This window comes from Sciurus carolinensis, chromosome 8, assembly GCF_902686445.1.
Source record: "Sciurus carolinensis chromosome 8, mSciCar1.2, whole genome shotgun sequence".
In the NCBI taxonomy this organism is placed as follows: domain Eukaryota; kingdom Metazoa; phylum Chordata; class Mammalia; order Rodentia; family Sciuridae; genus Sciurus; species Sciurus carolinensis.
Window position 1 is genome coordinate 17628405 of NC_062220.1, and position 24744 is coordinate 17653148.

The following is a 24744-nucleotide window of genomic DNA, read 5'->3' on the forward strand; positions in this document are numbered from 1 at the left end:
AACCTTCTTGGTTTATTCCCCACCTCAAGATAGCTGTATTAGTCAGTTTTTCGTTACTATAACAAATTTCCTGAGGCAGGCTGACTTTATAGAGAAAATGGGCTTATTTAGCTCACAGTTTGGGAGGCTGACAGTCCAAATAGTATCGCTGAGGATTCGGCAAGGACCCCATTGGCTGCCTCACCTCATGGAAGATGGCAATGGTGGGAAGGTACATGGGAGTGAGAAACCATATCACTAAACAGGAAGGTAGAGAGCCCATGGGGCCCTATAGTTCCTTCCAAACTCATCAAGGACCTCCCTCTAAGCTCCCACCTCCCAACACATCCCCACTGGGGACCAAGATTCTGACACATCAACATTTGGGGAATGAACAACATCCCAACCATAGCAATATCCATGTTTACCTTCATTCCATTACCGCTTCATGAAGCATTTTGGCTATTTGCTTTGTTTGATTATTTTTACTTATAAACTATTATAAATTCTTGATTCCTTTCTGTTTATAGATGAACCAAGTGTTGTCATTTAAAAATTAGAATCATCTCTTTTTTTGGTAAGAATATTGTTTTAGTGTTACACATAGACAACCACACAAATCTCACCTCTGGGCTCCTCAAAGACTGGGTGCAGACTTGAGCCAGTGACTTCAAGCTGAATTCTAGTGCTCTTTCTGGCATGTGTGCAAAACCACACGTTTTCTTCTGTAAAGTGACAATTTTTAATTTTTAAAATTTTTATTTTTTATTTTTGGGGATAACCAGGGATTGAACCCAGGGATACTCGGCCACTGAGCCACATCCCTATCCCTACTTTCTTGTATTTTATTTATAGACAGGGTCTCACTGAGATGCTTAGTGCCTCTCTTTTTGAGGCTGACTTTGAACTCTAGAAAGTCCTGCCTCAGCCTCCTGAGCTGCTGGGATTACAGGCGTGTGCCACCACGCCTGGCTAAGTGACAGTTTTTAATCCATAAAAATCATAACACTTCCTCCACATATTTTTCCAGGGCAGAAAACCAACTTGTCATTTACAAACAAGAGCACAATAATAAAACCTATGCAAGGATTTTTAGCACTTTAAATAACAAATAGGTGTAAGATCTCTCTTTGATAAACAGAAATTGAAACCTGAAGTAGAAAATGTCTGTCTTTCTGAGCATGTGGATCTAAAGCCACCATGTTGGTTTGAGTGACATCATCTTCTGCATTTCATTGGCTCAAGTGCAACGGCTCCTACTCCAGTGGAGATAGTGATGGATGGTCCTCCCTTCAATTGGAGCAGCAAAGGAATTCTCCATTCCCCGCAGGCTACAAGTTAAAATTACCTTATATTAGCATTTTTTTTTAATGTTTAGTTCTTTTGAAAATAGCCAGGAAATCTCCATCCCATGGATTCACTTCTAATAGGGAAGTGATTTTGGCCTGATGGCCTGATGCGATAGAAGATAGGGCTCCAATTCTATACCTGTTTCCATTCTAGCTGCTCTTAGCCATTCTTCATCCCAGCGATATGAATTTGCAAAATTCTGTTACAAAAATGCATGTTCCCTCCACCTCGAATTTCCACCCATTCTCATTTCTTGTGTACTTGCTTCTTCTTTGCCTTTCTTTACAACATTTGTCAAAGGTTTGCTCTTTTTAAGCATGGAAGAGTATAAACAGAACATGAGTGAGACTTTAAAGACGTTCTGTTAAAGGTTCGTCATCACCAGTTGCCTGTCCAGGGCGGGAAGCTCCACTTTCCTGAGGCCTTCATTTTCAGACAGTATCTCATCCCAGGCATGGGTGTTGAACAGAGGTAAGCCAGAGTCAGCTCACACTAGGAGGCATGAGCATTGAGATTCTTGTTTGGTTGTTAGTTTTAATAACAGGAGGTGACTTTTCCTTGCAATCAAATTCTGCTGGGTAGTCCTGGTTGTGCCTACTGAGTCACAGGGCATAACACACATGAGTAGGTATGATGAAGAAAGTAGTCTGTTGTCATGAAAAATAAATTTTTCTTATTGCAGTATTAGGCAGTTCTTAAGCAGTTTTTTGACGTGTTGAAAGCATCCCGTTTAACAGAGGTTGTCGGAGATCTACAGAGAGGTAGAGGGCATCCTGCCCGGGAAGAGCTCATGATGCAATGGGCAGAGTGGCCATCACATTGGCCTTTAAAACAGCGCGGAGTGGGAAGGAATTTTAGGGTGCAGGGAGCCCACTTAGTGATGATGGAAGCCTGGTGTGGGGGCGGGGGGGCTGCAGGGGGATTTAATGGAAGGGAAGGAGCAAGAAGCACGGGTATTTGGAAGATATTTAGAGGAGAGTGAATTACCAGGGAGAGAAAGAAGGGACTGCTAGAAGCTTAGTTGGGAAACCAGAAGAGGGTTTTGAACTGAAATCCAAGAGAAAAGGGCTTCTGAGAGAAGAGAGGGAATCTCACTATGGAACGTTGCTGAAGGGCGAATCGAAGTGAGAACGGAGAAGGAACTGGATGGGCACAAACCAGGGAAAAGGGAAGGTGAAGACCCTGAGGCCTGTGGCAGTCAGTTGTTCAGTGACTTCAAAAGAAAGCCCACCCTAGTGAGCTGCAGTTTCAGCAGCACCATGTCTCTGCACAAGGGCGTATGGGAGTTGGCTGACTGGATCAGTAACGGTGATGACATTCACTGCCACAGAAAGAAACAGGTGGCCAGGAGAATTTGCAACCTGGATCCAGGTTGCTGGCCTGTTTCTCATCCTCTAAAGCAACTGTTATACCTGGTGAACTCTTTGCAGTGCCACCAAGGAAAGCTGCTGCCCGTTCTTCACCTTGTCTTCCCCTTTAAATACCATGAATATGATACTGAGAGACAACGACAGCCTATAATAACCACACAGCAATTTCACTCCATAGCATATTCATCTATCACACATTTGAAAGACATAGTAATTTATTACAAATTTCTGTGAAAGCATGAAATTGTTAATTACGATGTGTAAAAACTGAATTTGTTTCAGCCAGTGTCATAAAAGTTCTTGATATCTGATGAGTATGGTCTATTTTTAATCCTTCAGCCTATAAGTCAGAAAACAATGGTCTAGCTTTTGTGCTTGAAGTTTATACGTTTTTGCCAGTAGTCCCTGAGACTGATTATCTCAGTGACTTAAACCCGATACCCACCAAATACTGAATTAGATATGATCTAAGGTTTTTTTCCAACCTTGTAACTCTTCTGTGAATCGCAGCAAGGTCTGAAGGGATAGCTGTCCCAAATGATTTGTCAGCCATGACAGCAACTTGTCATCTCACAATGCAGATCCTAGAGACTGAGCACCTGTTCAACTGCTATCAAAATGAATTAACAACCTTTAAAGACTTCTTTGGGAAATATGTTGGGCAATGGGATCACAGGACTAGTTATTGCTGATGTGATTTTGGTCTATTCTTATTGAGATTCAAAAACTTCTGTACAATTCATTTTAGATTCCTGAAGCTTTGTTCTCTACTCCAGGCAGAAGACAACTGAATTATGAGTGTTCTGTCTGAATTTGGCAGGTGTCAAAAATTCATTTAAAGTCTCTGTTCAGCAGCCTTGATTCAGTTCGGTTTTATTGTAGAGGTCTTCCTGCATGTGTTTTGAATAGGTTGTCAGTGGCAGTTCAAAAATGTCCCAAGGTAAATGTCAACAATTTTTAGGAAGTTGCTAAAGGAAGCCATTGATTATAATTCTATTTAAATTAGGCCCAGGTTGACAACTGATCTGAGGATAATGGTAGATGTTTCTGGTTCACTGTTATTTAATTGAAGAACGTGTAGTACTGAAACAGACCTCTTGTGTTTCATGTATCCTTTGTTCATAAACATTTATTGTAAACAACATGAACCAGGTGCTGTTCTAGGTGCTGGAGTTACAGAAGAGCAAGAGATAGTCTTTCATACTGCACACTTACACTCATGGTTAGTGTGCAAACATAAGGTCAGTGTAAATGAATTTCATTAAAGATTAGTTAGAAACATACTTGATTGTATCTAGATTGTGACCAGGTAGAATCTCGTATTTGCATTGCTGAGAAGCACTTAAGGCAATTTATTATTATTGTTAAATCAGGCTTAAAGGGACACAGGCAGAGTTGTACAGCTCTTCTGCCTCACAAAGGAAAACCAACACTCTCTCTATAAGCAACAAATGCCTGGTTAGATCACAAAAATCCGTGTATCTCCATAGTGAGTGTTACAAGGGGCACATCTTACACTGAACCACCTAAGAAACATTTTTTTCAAACATTTTTTAAGATATTGATGAGCACAATATCTTAATTTTAAGCATTTATTTATTTTTATGTGGTGCTGAGGATCAAACCCAGTTCCTCACATGTGCTAGGCAAGTGCTCTGCCACTGAGCTACAACCCCAGCCCCTAAGAAGTGTTAATGAAAACATTAAATAGGATATTTACAAGGCAGAAAAATGTAGAATAATTATATAATTTCAAAAGTCTTCTCTGCAACACAAATTGGGAGTTTTATTCTTTATATCTTTAAGTAAAATATCTTGCAAACATTCACCATCTCCAATTGCATTCTTATTAATGATAGATGGTTAATTACTCTGAATCTTATCTCCCTACCTGTGTTGACGGACTCTCAACATGTTAAGCTTTGCTACCTGATCATCAAAGCTGCAACTCTGGGTTCAATTATGATGTATTATCTAGGACTGAGTAAAAAAATAAGGCTTGTGGAAATTGGCGTGATCATGCTAATTATAATGATGGCAATCATATGTTATTTCTGAACACTTGATATTTACCGGGAATGTGCTAAGAGTCTTATGTACATCTTCTCACCTAGTACTCACTACAAACCTATCATCATTTCATCTTCAGATCGGAAGATGGCTTAAAGTAGATAGCTTTGGAGTTCTCAAGATCAAGCATACATTGACAGAGTTCAGGTTGTGCCTAAGACTCTTTTTGACAATACATCTTGCTTTCCTAATCAATTTTGCTCTGTTGTCCTATCAATCGCTGATACCATGATCAATCTTTGACACCACATGATCCCTTCTCATTGAAAACACCAAGGAGACCTCTCCCAGATGATTTGTGTTTTCAATGAGAAGGGATCGTGGTGTCAGTGGTGTGAAAGTGATCTTGGGAAGCCAGAGCACATAACTCATCTGCTTCCTCCGTAGGGTGATTACTCCAAGCAGGAGAATGGATGAGAGGAGCCTTGTACGAGGCTGAGAGAAACTGGGTCCTGAGGGCATAAGGGAGGACTTGATTCTAATGGACTGAAATTTTACAGAGGGACAATAAAAAGGAAAAACACAGCGATTGCAAAGGCATCTTGGGAAAAGCAGGAGCAGGGAGGAGTGAGAATCAGGTGTAAATTGAATGTCAGAGAGGGTTCAAGGGTTTATTTCGCTGGCACGGTAGTTCACCCCCCTTCCAACACCTCAGGGCAACAAGTGTGCAAACTGTGAGCAGGGGAAGCTTGTTTTGGAGGTTGTTGGAAGCCCATGTGAGTTATTTAACAGGAGGAGATCTTAACATGGCTCTCAAGAAAGTGGTCCTGGGGAACACTGTTGAGTTCATCCAGAGCCAGGAAGTCCACTCTGCATGAGGAGCAGAGCCATAAGGTGGCAGGGGAAATTAGTGAGAAGGCAACAGGTTGAGGTCACTACCCCAGTATGAAGGGGAGTTCGCAGATTGCTGAATTCCTTCGAGGCAGCTTGAGTGGTCCTGGGAAGGTGGGTTTAGAACCCTTGATATGGAGCCTGGGTCAATCTGAGAGCATCGTGTGGAAGCTGTTGGCACAGAGGCAAGTTTATTTTTGCTCCTATTGTTAAGGCTCTTCTGTGCTCTCCTAACTTCCTTGGTGAAGTATAATTCTAGAAAACTAATGGCAGTTCTTTTCCCCAGACTCCAAGGAACAACATCATCCTCCACCTTCAGCCAGCCAGTAATGGGGCACTACTACATTTTGACATAAGGGGACAAAATTGAATTCCTTGGATTTCATTTAATCTCTGTGCACTTTCTTTCCTCCTCATTCTAGCTGTCTGTTTTCATGTTATTAGTTGGCTTTGTAAAATACCAGGTGGGAGAAGATCCAGGAATGTGAAATGTCATGACACCAGCCAAGCTTGACAGTTTCCCCCAGAATCTTGTCAGAAATGAAATGTCTAGGGAGGTTTCTGTGTACATTCTAAACTTCTTCCAATATTGGACAGCAGCAGATGGTAGTGTCAGGTAGAGCCTTATCTAGGAGAGTCTTTTCAGAATAATTACTAAAATGATATTAGCTAATATTTATTGAGCATTTACAATGTGATAGGCACTTTTTCAAAGCACATTACATGTATTGACTCATTTAATTCTCATTGTGTCCCTACGCGGTGCTTGCTATTATTATCTGCATTTAACTTATGAGGAAGTGAAAGAACAGGGTTTTCTGATGACCAGTAAAGAGAAGAACTTCATTTCCAATCCAGCCATTCTGATTTGGAGTCAAGTACTTAACCAATTTGCTGTGTTGCCCTATTTATCTATGGTTTACACAGAGTGAAGAATAATTCAAAGGTGTTTCCATCAAAGACTTCATGGTCTGACACCCTAAAATTTGTTGTTGGGCCTCAACTGGGGCAAAATTTGATAGGAAGCAAAACATCAGCTGACTTATAAGACTGGGTTTAAGAAAGTTGCTACTGATGGGAAAATGGATGTGTTGTAGGTTGTTGAGAGAAGATGGGAACTGGAAGCAAGAGGACGTTGGGCCGGTGAGAATATTATGTGGTAGTTAGTGAGAGTCCCATTTTCCTCTGTCTTGCTTAGCTGGTCATTCTAGAGGTGAAGTTAAATAATAAATGAATTAATTTGGGATCTAAAAAGTTCTTTTGAAGTGATAGCTCCTATTGTGTGTCCAGTGGTGTAACCCCTGGAAGTCAAGAAGTATGGTGGGAGACCAGTGGATCAGGAGGAAGCATTGCATAGGTCAGCATCAAAGGGCATAGATGAGAACCTGGGAGATGGACAAGGAGCAGACACCGATGGATTTTGAAAAAAGTGGTATAACTGGTGAGCTCAAAGTCAGGGGAGCTCATGGATGTGGGGAGCAGGGACTGGCTCCTTCTCTGAATCCTTTTTCCACTTGGCATCTGCTGCTCTGACAAGGTCTCAGTCTTGGTGCCTCTTGCCCACTGAAGAAGACTAGAACTCACTGCCATTAGGTCTGCTATTACCTCAAAAGAATGGTTAGGGAGAGCTCATTCAACCCCTGTGCCCCCATCCCCCATTACAGAATATGAAGGACCACCATGTTTCATGGTTCCATCTTCCTTCTTAAGTTATGTTCGTAGCAAAATATTTGTGTTAATTGCAACTTTTATAGATCGCTTAGGTGAACTTGGAAATTAAGGGAAGATTAGACCTCCTTAATTTGGGGATAAACACTTGATATGAGTATCATGTGGTCATCTATTAAATGCTTAAATTCTTTCCTATCTTTGTACATCTCATTCTCTTTGCTGTAATCCTTATTTTTACTCTTATCCAGAGTTATCAGTTATTTACAGATTGACATACTTTCCAAATGATATGTTATTTCACCCTATATGATGATGCTTAATACAAAATAATTCCCAAATCCCACCACATAGAGATAACCACTTGGAACATCTTGTTGAACATTTCTCCAAACACTTCTCTTCCATATACAGACTCCTAAATTCTATGATTTGCATGCAGGAGCTCATGCCATGTCTAATTTCCCATGACTCTTTTTTCACTTTGCAATATGTTGTAGGCAGACTTTCCTCTGAACTCATTTCCCTTCTACGCTTCCATCTATACCATCTGCCTCATGCTCTCTTATTATACCATGTTTTACTTAGACATCCCCTGTCCATTGTTTATTGATAAAGAAAGAGTCTTAGAACCAACAAATCATCACACTATGCTAACCCAGACTATATGGTTTTGTTGTCACATCCATAGGATTTTTGGTATTTATCCATTAACTAGAGAGTCGGAACTCCTCAGAGAAGCACTGTGTAATAGAAAGAGCATGAAGCTGATGTGTGAGGAGAACCAGGCCCTGGCCCCAGCTCTGCCACTTAGCAATTACATGACCTTAAAATCACTTTAGCTTTCTGAACCTGAGTTTGCTGCTCTGTAAAACGATATGGGGATGCATGATGCTTGAGGTCTGCACTACCATTTTGCAAATATTGTTCTGTCAAAGTAGATCTCTCGTCACCTCCTAAATGCTCATGTCAGCTCTTATTCCTCAGTCCTCTTCAATGTCCAGCATGGGTCGATACAAAGTAAACACCTAACAACCACACTGTGAATGATTGACGATGCAGCCACTGAATCCATCTTCTCAGCTTTTCCCCGGACTGCCCACCTCTGAGGTTTTGTATTGGCTTGGTTTTAACCCAGTGAACCTCTGGCCTTATAACCTGCTTACCATCTCACTTTAGGAGTTGCATTTATATCCACATTTTAAAACATGTTGTGTGTGTGTGTGTGTGTGAAAGAGGGAGAGAGCTGTGTATGAATGTGTGTGCACACATATATATATGCACACACACACACACACACAAACACATATATACATATATATCATATATATATATATATGGATGGATGAATATGTATGTTATTTTTAGATCAGTACAATTGAAATCTACATGGAAGGAATTACTGTTCTTTACCCTGAAATGAGATTTTTAGATAAGAGAATGAGATTAAATTATTTTCACTCCCTCTTCCAGAGTTGCAGATTAAATGAGTGTGTGTTCATGTTTGAGGTGGGTGGAGAGCAATGTCCCCAGGTCTAAGGCAGCTCTTTCCTTCCAGCCATTCTTTCCTTTCCTTCCCTCCCTCCTTCTTTTCCTTCTGTCCTTCCTTTTTTCTTCCTTTCCTTTCTTCTCTTATTCGCCTTCCTTTTCTTCCTCTACAGAAATGAGTTGAAGAGTAATGCTCTTCTTTCTATTTTGGTCAATGGTTACTTTTATCCCTCTTTCATATAAAAATGAGCAGCCATCCTCTATGCAAGAAACTGCTCAACCGATGTAATTTAAATATGAAGTAGTATTTGAGGACAATCCAGTACTATACTACCTTCATATGAAAGTAATAGAACCATGGTGGAGGTGACAAAAACTAAGTTGTTTCTGTCAACTTATGCCCAGGATGGAACTCCTTTGAAAATGTCCTTTAAGAAAAATCCACGAAATCTAGTTACCTGAGGGTGAACAGGAAGCTTCAGGAAGTTTGAGCTAACCCCTTTGTTTAATATGTGTCCTGAACAGTTTGGGTTAAATTCCTTCAAAATGAATTACATACTTCATTCTGTTCTTATTTTGGGATGCTCAGAGGTTCTTTCCTAGGCAGTGCTTACTATAACATGCTTTGAGTGACAGGTGTTTTCAGAGACTATTCAATAGAGTAGAGCTATTTCAATGGTAGCTCCATGCTTTCTGAATTCCTTTTTTTAATGTATTTTTTAGTTGCAGATGGACACAATACCTTCATTTTATTTTTTTATCTTTATGTGGTGCTGGAGGATTGAACTCACATATGCTAGGCAAGTGCTCTACCACTGAACTGCAACCCCAGCCCTCTGGATTCTTATTCTGTCCTTTTAATTGTTTTTTCTCTCTCTTCTGAGATTCATGCCACCACTGACCAGGTTTGACTATTGTGGACATATTTACCTATTTTTCTTTTTAGTTCCACTCTCCTTCTATTTTTGATTAGTTGCATCTAACATATTATGTGACAAAATGCCTGATATCTTTAACATTTTAATGAGTCAATAGCAAATATTACATAAAGTGGTCTCCAAAGGTCTTTTTCTGCTCATTTTCATATTATTAGCTAAATTGCAAACGTGTTAGGATTCTGGAGAAATTTTCTCAAGGTAATCACTGTTTTCTGGTAAATGATCCACACTTCTGGGTTGAATGTGATCTTTTCCTTCTAAGCCAGAAGAGGTGACGTTGTCCCTAGTTCCTCCAGGTGCATGACTCCCAGTTCCTTTCTCTTATTTGTATCTGACCGCTGGGTTCTTGTTTTGCAGTCCCCAGTCTGTCCCAGATCGCCTGAGGATCCGGGTGAACAAAATCAGTTTACAAGACTATGAAGGATTCCACTACGACAAAGAGAAACTTCGGGAAGCTTGTAAGTTGCCGGTGTCTGTAGGTTCCTTGCAATCAGCCTGTCTTCAGCTTCTTGACCCTCTTTGGTTTGATGGGTAGAGTCACTGGACTTTGTGTCTGGAAATGAGGCTAGGGAAGCACAGTATCATGGGAACTCAAAATGATGATCTGCGGGCTGGAGATAACAGAACTGGGAAAGGAAAGCATCAGAGTCCCGTCACTGAGCTGCAGGACCCAGGTCAGGAGCTCTCAGCTCATTCACCGCTGTAAGTCTCAATATTGCCTACAATGAGGGAAGCAGAAAGCAGTAAGACCACATGGCAGAGGAACACCTACAAACTCTTGAGATAACACAAGTCTCTTTCTGGAGCCTGCATTATCAGACTTCCCTCATTCTTACACAGGGGTGGCAAAGTTAGCCACAAAGGCATCCATCATTTTGAGTTACCATGCTGTGGTATGATGTCAAAGAGGGGCACATTCTGCCCACAGGGGCAGAATGCCTTGATGATGGAGTGACTCATGGAGGATGAGGTGCATGGTTTCTGAAGTCTCAAATTGAGTAAACCTACAAATTCTCCATGTGTATATTTTCTGTATACTTCATTGAACACAAAAGTCATTGTCAGTGTCCCTCATCAATCGGTATTTATAGGACACTTTTACATTCTGGTCACTATTTTAAAATTCTAAAATTCTGAGGTTCTTCTTAAATGGGGGGGCCAATAGTCAAGTGCAGTAAGATCAAAGAAGGTGAAGAAGACCAGTGTCTGAGAGAACAGGCAGGAATGCCAGCAAAATGAAAGGGGTTTTATATAGAACCAAAGACTTATTAACCAAATCCCAAATGGTGTCCCAACGTGAATTGATGAGAAGTATGGAAATGGCAACTAGCTAAAATTGGAAGGAATGGAGCAGGAGAAGCATTCCTGGTTTAGTAACTTCCGAGTTCTGATTTCTGGCTCTGATCTGGAGAGAGTGGTAGTGGATGGAAATCCTGAGATCCAAGGACAGTCTCAGATGGATGCATGTGCTTCTGAGATCTGGGGTTGGCAGTGAGCAAGGACCCTTTTCCCTGGTGGCCCAGGCACAGAATTACTAGAGAATTCTCTGTGAAATCTCTTCTTTCTCAATTCTCTTAGCTACTTCAACTTCCTCAACGCTTTGGGGTGTTTTCCTGAAACATCAGGACCTTTGTTTTCTTCTTGGCCCTCACTTCTACCCCTCAGTCTCACTGCTTTTGTAGGAAAATGGGAGCTAGAGGAGGAGAAATTTTCTGCAACTCTACATTTTTTCCTTCTGTTAACATCTTACATTTTCTAATGTAAAGAGATTATAAATAACAGATCAGCACCAAAACTCCAGTTGAATCCACTGAGTGATAGACCCCTATATTTGCAATGGAAGGTAGAGCTACAATGTAAATTGAATTGACTTTTAGAAGCTTCTAGTTATAAAGAAGTGTTTTATGTTCTTTCCTGTTCCAGACTTCCAACTGAATAGCTTATAATTTTTGAAGATAATAAAAGATAATGGATCTCAAAAAATATTTTGCAACTTACCATCAATTCCCAGTTGGGAGTGGGGATACATTTAGATATTTTTGACCAAAATGAAATTTGAGGCTTATCTATGGTTTCCGTGATCTGTCCTATCTTTCCTGTGGCATTATCTGTCCACTGTTGCCAGAGGCAATTGTGATTTGAGTTTTTTCCAGGAAGATGACATTTCTTGGCAAGAGCTTTACTCATCATATCTTATGTTATCAAACTTCTATGTGAGAAAACTTCTCAAATTGGGAGAAGTAACTTGGCATTAATATAGGTCAATAAAATCAGCAGTGTCTTTGGAACCCAAAGCAGTGTCTTTGGCAAGTAATCTCCCAAAGTGGGCAAAAAAAGGAATTATTCTAAAGATCTGAGTTTTAAGAAACAGAGGGAGTGAGTCCTCTTAGACCCTTCATTTATTCAGGCAAATTTGTGTCTGTTTGTCATCGCTGTTTACTAGATTCTTGCTAGGGTACCTGGATGGTTGTTCATATTAGATTGGAAGTTGGGGTGTTTGTGGTCTAACAAAGCCCTGCTTCCATCTGTAATGCAGGGTGTTAATACAAGATGGCAGTACCTTGAGTTGTTCTGCTTATTTTAGCATAGAGAGAGAGGACTAGACCATTTCAAATACTTCCCACTCCCCTACCATTTAGCTCCATCTCACCTGGAGACATTGCCCCTAAACTAATAACACGGACAGGTTGTCCTTGACAGTCCCTCCCTCAGCTCTTGTCAATAAAGTTCAGACTTACTTAAAACACCTGGAGTTTCCCCCACTGGTTATGATTTATCAAGCTTCAAGTTGATGGTTATGATTTGTAAGAGGGGAAAGTCTATTCAACTGAAGAGGTAGAATGTATAGAGAAAGAAACCTTAAGAAAATCTATAATAATGGCAGCAGAAAATCACTACTGTCATCTGAATGAAGTATATAAATGGATCATTAATAAACCATATAATCATACAGTCTAGGCAAAGGAAAATCAGTTTTTTTAAATTCATTTTATTCTGTCTCCAAAAGAGATTAATTGGCATGACACATATTTTTATATCTAGAATAACTTGACACTGGCCCAAATTTAACTCTATCCTATGAAACTTGTTAAACCTAACTTTTGGCACTTACTGTACACTTTTGCATTTCTATGGTAAGTCACAAGAGTCTAGAGTATAAAACACAACAGGTAAAATCATTTTGGGGCAAACCAAAAATAGATGTAGTCTGTAAAGATAAGAGGGACTAACTAACATTTGATAATAGTGTATCAAATATAATTTTCAGCATAATTTTATGCTTTTCTCAGTTTAATGGATATTATTTAGATGCATATAGTATATAAAGTATACTTCCTCAGTTTATTGGTTGAGACTAATGATATTAGGATTGCACTCTAATTAGGTACAGCAATTTAGGCATTTTCACTAATGGAATTTCCTTGATAAGTAATTTAGTAGAAAAGTCATAAATGTTTGTGTTTGAATCTCAGTTGCAACCTTGGTGAAGTACTTTAATTTCTCTGATAATCAAATCCCTCTTCTTTAAAATGAGAATATAATTGCAACCCCATAGAGAGCTAAGGGTGAAATACAATCTTGTATATGAAACCCCTGGTGCTCAGTCTGGCACAATACCATGCTCTCCAAAAGTGGCAGCTATGATTATTGTGTTTGCAGTTGTTAAAGAGCTCTACATTACCCATCAGTCCTCAGATCCGTAAGACCAGGTTTAGTATAGGGACTTGTGCTTTCAATATGAGATGTCTCCCCCAAAAGCTCATTTGTTAGTTATTATGCAGGAATGTTCAAAGGTGAAAGTATTAGATTATGAGAACTATAATCTAATCAATGGATTATTCCATTTTTTGTCTTAATAATTTGAATAGATTTGGGAGTGGTAACTATAGGCAGGTAGGGCATAGCTGGAGGAAGTAGGTAACTGGGGTGTGCCCTTGGTTATTGTACTTTCTTCCTGACTCCTCATGTTCTCTGTCTCTCTGTCTGTCTCTTTCTCTCTCTGGATGCCATGAGCTGATAGCTTTCCTCCACCATACCCTTCTAACATGATATTCTATTTCATCATGAGTCCAAAGCAATGGAGTCGGCTGACCATTAACTGAACCTCCAAAACCCTGATCCCAATGTAGACTTTTCCTCCTCTAAGTTGTTCTTGTCAGGTATTTTGATCAGAGACAAAAAGCTAACACAGGGCTGACCTTCTTCAAACTAGAGCAACAACCTCTAACTTCCTTTCTTGCTTTCAAAAATAGAATTAAAAACATTAATAAATATAGTCATTCCTTGGCATTTGTAGCAGCTTGGTCCCAGGACCCCCTGTGGATACCAAAACCCATGGATATACAAGCCCCTTAAATATAATAGCATATTTGCATATAACCTATGCATATCCTCCCATATTCATTAAATCATCTCTAGATTACTTATGACACCTAGAGCAACATAAATGCTATGTAAATAATTATTATATTACATTGTTCAGGGAATAATGATGAGAAAACAGTCTGTTCCTTCAATTTTTTTCCCATTTGTCTGGGGAGTTAAATGATGTCAGTTATGATCCAACTACTGTGGATTGAAAATAACTGAAATATTGAATTCACAGATTGGAAACCCTTTTATATGTGTGGCCAGTTGTATCATAGGAAGGTTAGGGGAAGAAAATGTAAATAATCATTTAATGTGCTTTTATTGTGACTGTGAGTATAAATGTCTGCTATGGTAACAAGACACTTAAAAAGTATGGAGCATGGAAACTCTGTGTCCATGTTTGATCTGACCAGACATCTGCAAATTCTCTTCCTTAAGTCTGAATACATTATCTTAATTGTGTCATCTGATACCCATCACTGAATTGTTTTTAACTATACTTTTTATTTTGAAATAAATTTAGATTCATAAAACAGTTTCAAAGATACTAGAGTGAGTTAATTATATTTTCATGGTGTGTTTGTTATACTACCATGGTACATTTGTCAAGGAAACTGATATTGCTACATAACTATGCCCTTGGACTTTCTATTCCAGGATTCAGTCCCGGATACCACATTGTATTGAGTTGGCATTTCTTTCCTGTCTCCTCTGGTCTGTACAGTGTCTCAGCCTTTCCTCCCCCCTCCCTTCTAGTCACCTAGATGGTCTTAAGGAGTGTTAGGCAGGTATCTGGTAGAATAACATTCTCTAATCTGACTATGTCTGTTGTCTTACTCTAATTAGAGTGGAGTTATGGTTTATTGGAAAGAATACTGCAGAAGTAGAGTACTTCTTGGCCCATTCTATTAGGATTCACCTGATGCCTACAGTGTCTCTGGTGATGTTGACCTGCTTGATTGGTTAAGGTGGCATTTCCAAGACTTCTCTACTGCAGAGTCACTACTTTTCTCTCTTCCCTATGTTATCCTTTGGGAGTAGATGGATGAACCACTGCAGTTTTCATCACTTACAATTTCTGTATTTGACTTCAATTGAATTAAAAATAATATGTGAAATTGGTGGAGCCATCCATTCATCTTGCATTCCTACTTTGCAGCATCTTCATATTTGCATCAGTTATGTACAGATACGATGTGAGACGCTGGGCATTGAAAAATGAGACCAGAACATCTCTCAGTACAATATAATTTATTCAGAGCACATATATGGTGTTCTTAGTGTGAAAAAACAGTGGTTGAAAACAAAGCAAAACATAATCAGTCTGCATTTGCTGGAGCTTTTTTTCTCATGTACCTATTTTCCTAGCAAACATTATTTAAATAGCAAAAATAAAAGACAAAATACATACATGCAAGAATGAGCAAATCCAGTCTAACCACTAATTAGCTGTGTGACCTTGGGCCATGTATTTGTCTTCTTCAGGCTTCAGTTTTCTTATCTGCTAAATGCAGTGGTTGAACTAAGTATTTCTTAAGAATGTATTATATTATAATAAATGGTTTGCCCTGTAGAAATTATGTAGGATTTAAATCTTTTCCTCTGACTTGTTCCCCTTAGTGAAGTCTTTGAAGCTCCAATATGGCTCATAAGGAGTGTGAGCATTAGAGAATTGTGTAAATGCTTTTTGTTTCAAGAATTTGCTAAAACTGCTGGGTTTTTTTCTCTCAATTGCTTCATCTAAAATGAAATCTATGCCCCCCGCCTCCCCTGTTTAACAAGTTGACAACAGGGCTGTTGAACAGAGATGTGGCCTCCACCTGATCAGGTAGGCAGTAGGCATTCCAGTCAGAAGTCCGTCTGGGAAGTTCATGATGTCACTTTGTCCTCTGCAGACCATGGCCCATCCTTACCCAAGTGTGTTTATGTTCATTTATTTTCACAAACTGACTCTGTGCTTAGTTTATTTTACTGTCCTTCCTTCTCTTGTGCTGGTATCTTCTATTTATCATTCTATTTAAAACTGTACTATTAATTAAAATAATACTAGTTAACACATATTGCACTGTGTTGTAAACTAGGAAATATCTTTAATACACATATCACGTAATTTAATTCTCTCATCCTTGTATGATAGGCAGTATTGTTATTCCCAGTTCACATATAAAGCAACTGAGGCACACAAAACAAGGAAACTATAGACGGGTTTGGCATTCTGAATACTTACTCACTGTGCTCTGTTTATCCAAGCAGTGCTTCTGATTTTATGTAAAGTATATTGAAGAATATAAGTAAAAATGTATATGTTGATCATTCATAATATTTCAAATGCCTTTTTACATTTTTACTTAATTTTTAGTTGCATTATAATTTTACATAATATCTCATTGTGATATACGTGCATATGCACATAACTAATTTGGTTAATTTAATTTCCCAGTACCTCCCATCTTTTTTATTTTTTTACTGACTTTAATTTACCATACTCTGGCTTATTAGAAAATTTTCTGGTTTGGGGTCTCCTTTCAACCTCAGAGAAATCATCCCATTATAACTTAAACAAATGTTTATCGACTGCTTACCAGATTTCTAGTACTATTTCTGTACTGAGAATTGCTCACCCTGGTAGTTTATATTTTAGTGGGGGAGACAGAAAAATTAATACATAATAGAATAGAGTAGAGTGCTCTAGTGACAGGAAAGTGACAGAGGATCCTGTGTTGATAAGGTGATCAAGAAGAGACATCTGAGGAGATGACATTTAGGCAGAGACTTGAAAGCAAAGAGTGCATGTGAACAGGAAGGAGATTCATGAGGATGAACTTGGTTACCTGGGTAGAAAGGAGTAGGGATGGTTTTGAATTTGTGGGAAGAGGCCAACACATGGAGAGGGCTTGTTGGCCACAAAGAGTGATGAGAATGTGTCAGAACTATTTGAGGACCAAAACAGGCCTGAATATTTTTCTGAATAAATCTGACTGCTGATTGGAGAACTGACTGTCAGATTGTAAGAGTGGAGGTAAGTCAACAGACTTATTTGTATTCCAGGACAGAGATGACAGAGTGAGAAAGTTAAACTAGAATAGTTGGAGATAAGCTGTTGGTATCCGGATACATTTTGGAGGTAGTACTGGTTGGATGAGGTTATGGGGTAGCCGGACTGAATGCAAAGTGATTCAAGATGGCCTCTGAGGTTTTGATCTGCTCAGCTTGGTAAAGATGGGTAGGGGAAATGAAGAGAATTCAGCAAAAGGGGACCAACAAGAAGCATTCAGTGAGCCAGAAAGACACCAGGGGAGCTTGTTCATTGGAAGCCGGGAGGAGAAAAACATCTCATAAAAGGAAAAGTGTAACTGTCAAATATTCCAGAAAGGTTGAGTAGGATGCATGTTAAGATTGGTAACTGGATCTGGGTAGAGTGTGGTTTTTATTAACCTCACAAGAAGTTGTGGATTGAAAAAAGTGAAGGTAAATAGTGCATCCCTGTGCAAATGAGAACAGAGGAAGTAACTCAGCACAGATTGCTCTTTTGAGGTGTTTAACTACAAAATGGAAGAGAAAATGGGATGGTAGCTGGAAAAGAATGCAGAATCAAAGGAGGACTCTTTTTTTTTTTTTTTTTTTTTTTTTTCCTAGTTTGTAAGACATTTCAGCAGGTGAATATCTGATGGGACTGATGTAGCACAGATGAGGCTGGACCCCTGAGGAATTAGCTGGAAGTGGGTTTATTTAGGCTACAGCAGTCCAGAGGTGCGATTGCATAAAAACCTCTGGACCTCAAGTCTGGAAATTCTTTTAGAGTCATACTCACTGAGATGGTTACATGGCAGTGGGTGGGAACAGGTACCCTTTGTCCCACATTCTTAGGCTAGACAAAGGGATCACACTTTTCTGCAAACCTGGCATTTATAAGAAAGTGGAGACTACAAACCACAATGCTCTCTGCAGAAATTTTTGCTGATATCCTTTGTAAATATCTTTCTGACAAGAGGAGAAGCTTAATTATGGCAAGGGTCTTTCGGGTGGGGGTACTTGGTCTGCTTCAGGACCAAACCATTAGAGAGGCCAAGCTTGATTCAGAAGAGGGCAGCTGCTGGGGCAGTGCCTTTGGACAGGTGGTGAGATGGGGTCTGGTGTGCCAAGGATGGGGTGGGGAGAGGGAGGAGCCAGGTCCTGGACGGAGAGGGACAACAGAGTAGTGGAGACACATACAATTAGATTGATGGATTTGGAACTAGGGAGAAGCAGAAGCTGTAGTCTGATGACTTGAATCTCCTTAGTAAAGTAAGAAATGAGCTTATTAAGTGAGAATTAGGGAAGAGGGGGTATCAGTGTTCAGGAAGAGACTAGAAAGTTGGAAATTGTCCTTTTGAACACAAGAGACAAAGAGGGATCCAGGCAGAATTCCTGGGCAGCACTTTAGAAATGTATCACTGAATTCACTGGCTTTTTATAAGAACCTGGAATCTGACCTGTCTTCCTGGGGCTTTGGTTTATGATGACTATACTCTGTCTTTCTGATTTCAAAGGACCCTGATGCCAGAGGACTATCAGGCTGAAATATGTTCTTATTATTAATAAAAATTCCTTTGTTATGTATGATCCGAAGCCTTGCTTTGTCTCTGAGGAAATAAGATATGCTTCCAGAGCTGTGCTATATTAGAAATTCATAATGTTAGGTCCCAGACAAGGCAGTGAGCCTGAAGTGTTGATAATGATATTTGATCCTTCCTTCAATGTTAAATCTTAGCTTTTGGTAATGAGAGTAATCAATTGCAGGTACATCCCTAAGTCTTTACTCACATCAGAATTTTTTCTTTTAGTTGATTTATCTTATGTAACATACCCACCAAATAATGAACAATTCTTTTTTTTTATTTAACTTTTGTATTTATTGAACACAAAAGGAATACAACTTTTCATTTCTCTGGTTGTATTACTTAGTACCAACCTAGTGCATGTAGTTGTTGTCTTACCAGCTTGAAGACCCCAGGATGTAAGGTCACATGGTTGTTATCTTCTCTTTGAAGGCTTTCTCCTAAGATCCTAAGATGTATAAAATGATCACCTTTTCATTCATCATATTAATAAGTGACAGTGTCAGTCATGACAGAGTCATGACCATCATGTTTAATGATAAATAATAACCTCCACTTCTGTATTTGTTCAGTGCTTCATGGTTTATGGAGGACTGCTGCGTACACTGCCCATATACATTATCAAAGGGACACCTGAAACACTGTCTCACCCAGGGTCACATTGCTGGGACAGGATTTTCATAATAAATTATACCTTTTCTCTCCTAGTACACACCTTATTATTTGTTAACAGATAGCTATGTACAAATAGAAACATGCCATTTAGAAGAATTGGGGGCCATAGTTCTTGAAGTAAGTTGGGTTCACTGGGAAGCAGACTCTGAGACTGAATTTTGTGGGCCAGGAGCTAATTGGGAATTTCCCAAGAGGAAACCACAGTTAGGCAGGGCAAGGACTGGGTAGAAGGAGGTGAGTTGATCTTTGATGCAGCTGCAGCAGAGGATTCCTACAAGGGCTCTGGTTCTGGCACAGCCACTTAGGTTTGTCCCACAGGAGGCAAGGGTTATTGATACAGGTCAGGCTCCCCCCAGGAAGGGAATAAACCTTGAGTGAGGTAGCTTCCTTCTTGGAGAGGGACTCAGATGGGAACTCCAGGGAGCCATTCCCTTTTGTGCCTCAGCATGCATCTGGGTGGGGCCCTTGAGCTCTGGATGCAGTCTCAGCTGTCATTTAACACCTGGTATTTGAACAGATACTAGATTTTGAACTAAGACACAAAGAAGAGTCCTTTGTTCATCTCTTTGTTTAACAATGTTTATTTCAAGGAGGTATGTCAAGTACTATGCTAAGTACTGGGGTCTAGTTTAAAATAAACTCTAGCCCCCCAATTTCTCTCTATATCTTCTGACCTGACCTTTATACTATTCAAGAAATTCAAATGCAAGTTAATTACTTTCTTCAGAAATATGTGCAAAGAGAATGGAAACCTAAAACAGGAATACTGACCTTTTCTTAAAAGTGCCTTCTGGCATTGGACTATTGGCACACCCCATGTTCTGCCTTTGGATTCTGAGTAATTACAAGTAGAAACCCAAGTGCAAGACAGGCTAAGCTTCAGGTGATTTCTAGTGGAACACTGTAGTCAGGATAGAGAACATCAGAGATTGGTTCTCAACAGGATGGATTATTTCTTCTATGTTCATCCAAGTTATGGCTAACCATACTGAACTGAACAGGACCCAGGGTGGAAATGGGAACTTAGTCTGAAAACAATCTCTTTGCAGATTGACTCAGAACCTCAATATGACGTGACGCTTACATGGATGAGAGCCGCAGGCCTTTCAGAGTTTGTACTGGAGGAGAGCACTGGTAGTACCTCGTGGGTTTCCTGCATCCCTGGTCCCCTGCCCATTTCCCAGAGTCACCTAGCAGCAGAATGAGAGGTTGTCAGCTGCTGTGGAGGAGTTGGCCCTACTTTTTGTCTCCTTATGGCAGTTGCCTGGCTATAATTTGTTTACTTTTTGCTTCTCAAAAGAGACTTTGGTCTCCTTCAGATGATTTTAGGAGACCCTTCTGTCATTAATTCTTCATGTTTATCCAAACGACCTAGAAGTTGGAGACTGCATGACTTCCCAGCATCTACCTAGGGGTGCCTTGCCCATCAGTATATAGCACAGCAGGATAATATAGAAACCGTGGAAGAGATTTGGACCAGTGTGTCATAATCATCATTTCATGTATTTAAGTTTTAGATATGGTTATTTTGAGGGCACTTCTGATTTCATCTTGGTTTTTGCATTTATTTGGCTGGCCTAGCTATGAAGCCAACATTCTAATATCATGGTCAATTGTTTTTTATCTCCCACCCAATGCTTGAGGACTGCCTATAAGACTCTGTAATGGTTCTTCCCTGTAGGTAATAATTCTGCAAGTACTAATTTCCTGATGGAAACTTACATTGCTTTCCAATGCCCATGGTCAAGTCCATTTTAGGGTCTCACAGACAAGAAGCTTCTATTACATTTTGTACTGGGTATGAACTCCAAGGAATTATGTAAGTAATTTTGTTGTCCTACAGATGTATTGCATGTGACATTAGGCATCTTCATTGAAATGGAATTTTCTCCGTCAAAACTAGACATTTATATTATATCAGTAAACTTTCACATGAAGTTGGAAAATGATGTTTGGCCTTTGTTTTGTACTGTGTATTAGAAGACAGAGGCATTCGGGCCTTCTACCCATACTTCCTCCTGGGTCACTGGTGATATATGAACCACGGTCTTCAGAGAAGAAAAAAAATAAAACGTCTTCAGAGAAGAAAAAAAATAAAACAAATGCAGACATCGTGCCCACGTTTAGATTGAATTCTCCACATGGCTCCTTTTGTCTGTGTCTAGAAGCCTGGGCCGTGGCTCCGCCATTTTGTGCTGGATTTTTCTTTCTCGCTTCTGCTTTTCCATTTATCAGGCATTGTGTGCTGATGCTTTGGAAAGAAAAAGGGAAAGAACCTGTCACTGCCAGACTCCTGGGGTGCTGTGGTCTGGGCTTTGGGGGGATGTCTGGGGAGGTACCCTGTTCCTGTTCCTCCTCCTTCCTCTGCTCTGGGTTCAGCCACCCCAATATTCTTTCCTCAATTCTGACAGTAATACAGTCCAACTCAGGGGCCCTTATCTGGTGTTGCAGGTGTTACAAAAAGCCTTCGAAGCATTTACAAGCGTCCTTTTGGCCCATAATTACAATGTCCTTAACTTTATATTATTTTCACAATCCGTTTCTCTCTGCTGCCTTCTCTGCTCTCTGACACTCTCTGCAGCTCAGCAGACCACAGGTTCACCACGGTGTCATGCAAGTGGCCACACAACGTGTCTCTGATTGTGCTTGTCTTTTTCCCTCTGGCCATTCAGTTGATCAGGAAACAGTTGATTCTTTAATTTAACATCCCTCTTATGTTTCTCTTCTGGCCTTTTCTGCTCTTCCTTTACCCCTGACTTCACTGTTGCTAGCGTCGGATACTGCAGTCGCTTCCTGATTCATCTTCTGGCCATTCACCTTGTCTTCCGTCAATTAATCATCCATATTGCTGCCAAAGATATTTCTGCAATTTTATTTTTAAACAGGGTGGGGGATTTTTTTAAGCACTGGGGTGAGCTGCTGGGAAAGTACTGTAGGATGTTGAGGCTGGGGGGTGGGTTCAATGCAACTAGGATGTGCGTGTTTCTACTCACCTGTTATTTCCAAGCAATTAGTTAGGCTCCTACCCTACCACAGAGAACTGGAGACAGTGGCTCTATCTTTCATTATGTTTACTTTTCGAAAGGATAATTCCTTGGGAAGTTTGAAATGTGTTTCACTTCATAAGTTTTCATGACTGTTCAGATCTTTCACTCATCTTTTGAAAATGTTTTTTAGTCGTAGATGGACACAATGTCTCTATTTATTTACTTTTATGTGGTGCTGAGGATGGAACCCAGTGCCTCCACACAAAGCAAGCACTCTGCCACTGAGCTACAGCCCCAGCCCCCTTTCACCCGTTTTTAATTGCAGGGTTGTAAAACTGGCAAGAGGCAGGGAAATGATTTACATCTCAAAGGGGCATAAAAATAATTTACACTTGGAAGTTTGCTAAAGCAAATGCTGTGAGAAACAAGAGGTCGGGGTCCTGTGGTCGGAGTCCTGTCTGAAGTTGGGCTGCAGGGAGCATGAAGGACCTCCCCGTCAGCGTGAATCAGAAATCTTGGCCTTCAGTTGGAGCCCGTTAGCATTTCCCTTCGTCTTTGAGAAAAAAGTCTCAACTTCTTAGTGCGTAAACGTCAAGTCTCTGACCTCATCCTCCCTCCACTTTGCTGTGTACCTGCCTGTTTTCTTAATTCCTGAACATTGATTTCTTCTCATACCTTTGTTTCTTACAGTCCAAGAATGGGCGAAGACAATGTCCTTTGTCTGAAAAACTCTTGCTCCTCTTATCAAACTACTTTATTTTTGTCATTTTAGAGTCAGCTCCCCATGGGAGTCTGGTCCTGGGTAATGTGTAGCTCTTCTGATCCTAAGCACACTTAGTACTTGTGTGTCCATATTCCCGCTCCTCTCCCCGCTCAGGTTTGTGAACACCTGGAAGGCAGGTCCTGTGTCTTAGTGTGTACAGCTCTTGGGACTAGAATTGTCCCTGGCACCAGATAGTTCTGAAACACTGTTTGCTGAAATGATTAACTGAATGATTGATAGGCCTTAAAAATACTTTGGCACAATACCTTGTATGTGTTTGCCAAACTAAATGCAAATGGAAACTGTAAATTGCTATTTGAGATTATAAGGCATAAGCATTTAAGAGCATTTTTTAAAGTGAGTTGTATGTGCTTATGTTGGCTTCTTAAGCACTATACTATTGTAATAATAAGCAGAAATTGACATAGTTTGAAACAGATTTGTACAGAACCAGCTAGTTTCTGAGATGCACACCTTATAAATCTTATACTCTACGAACACTATGAAAACTGTGGTTTCCTTTTAGCTTGTGGGTGACATTTCTAATTAACTATGAACAGGGCTTATTTAAGCTCAAGCTAGGAAATCCAAACTCTAGAATCATTTTTAATCACAAGAACCAGGAGTTGTGAAATCTTTGACAGACCCCAGTCACCAGGAATGGCAAGGCAAAGTGTTAAGTTCTTGGGATGTCACATCTCCTTTTTTATGCTAATCAGCTTAAAAAAGTAGCTCCTTACTGGTTCCAGGTCAACAAAAAGTACCTAAGGTCCATAGGTGGGGAAAATTGGATTGAAATATCGCTAACAGATTTTGCCTATTATCAATCATCAAATAAAAATTTCATCCCTCATAACTTTGACTCATTTCTTACTAATTTTGAACTACATTTAGGTTCTTAAAAAATTCTTAACACAAACGCTATCATTTGTCAATAAGTCTAAAATTGGTCCTTAAGGAAATATCAAGTTTTAAAAATTGTATGTCTGTGTAGTGCTAACAGGAAATACATTGATTCTAAGATTATTGACAATATTGACAGTTTACATTATTGTTCAATGCTCTTTCCAATTTTATGACTTTTTGATCCCTGTGCTTCTATTTATTATTCTTTTCAGAAAGTGATAAGCTGTTTTTGTTTTTTTTTCTGGTCTTGACAAAATCTCTTCAAGTATACTCTTATTTATGTATTTAGAATCTAAAACCCAAACTTTGCAAAGCCTTACAGTTTCTGAGAAGCTTGTCTTTAAGGCATCACACCTTCTTTTAATGATCCCATTAAAGATAGCTTTGTTTGTGCTTTGAATAAGTAAATGGCTCTATTTAGATGCAATTCTGTTTTAACAGAATTACACTGTAATAGCAAAAGTGTCAGATAATTAAATCCTTTCTTTTTCTAACATGCTGAGCTCTTGGCCCTTCATTTCCACAGTGATACCTTGCAGAGAATGAATTAACTGCTGTGAGTTTTCTCCCTTTCTACAAATCCCATTATCAGTTTCATGGGGACTTAGTGTCAGAGGCGGGTTTTCTCTTGCTTGACTCTAAGGCCTTTGCTTGTGTGTTGCAGAGCAGCCAGCTGTGATTTCCCTCATGTTCTTGTAGGTTTGGTAGAGTCTCTTATTTACTTGCTTTAGTCCCAGCTTTAGGCTTTGA

At 39.7% G+C, this 24744-nt stretch overlaps 1 protein-coding gene across 2 annotated transcripts in view; it reads left to right on the forward strand.

Moving 5' to 3' along the window:
• The window catches only part of Dgki (diacylglycerol kinase iota), a 428083-nt gene that overhangs the window by 295381 nt on the left and 107958 nt on the right, over nt 1-24744 (forward strand). For both annotated transcript variants that reach the window (XM_047561379.1, XM_047561380.1), the window contains one exon: nt 10052-10152. In XM_047561379.1, coding sequence (XP_047417335.1) covers nt 10052-10152 — 101 coding nt within the window. The remainder of the gene's footprint in view (nt 1-10051; nt 10153-24744) is intronic.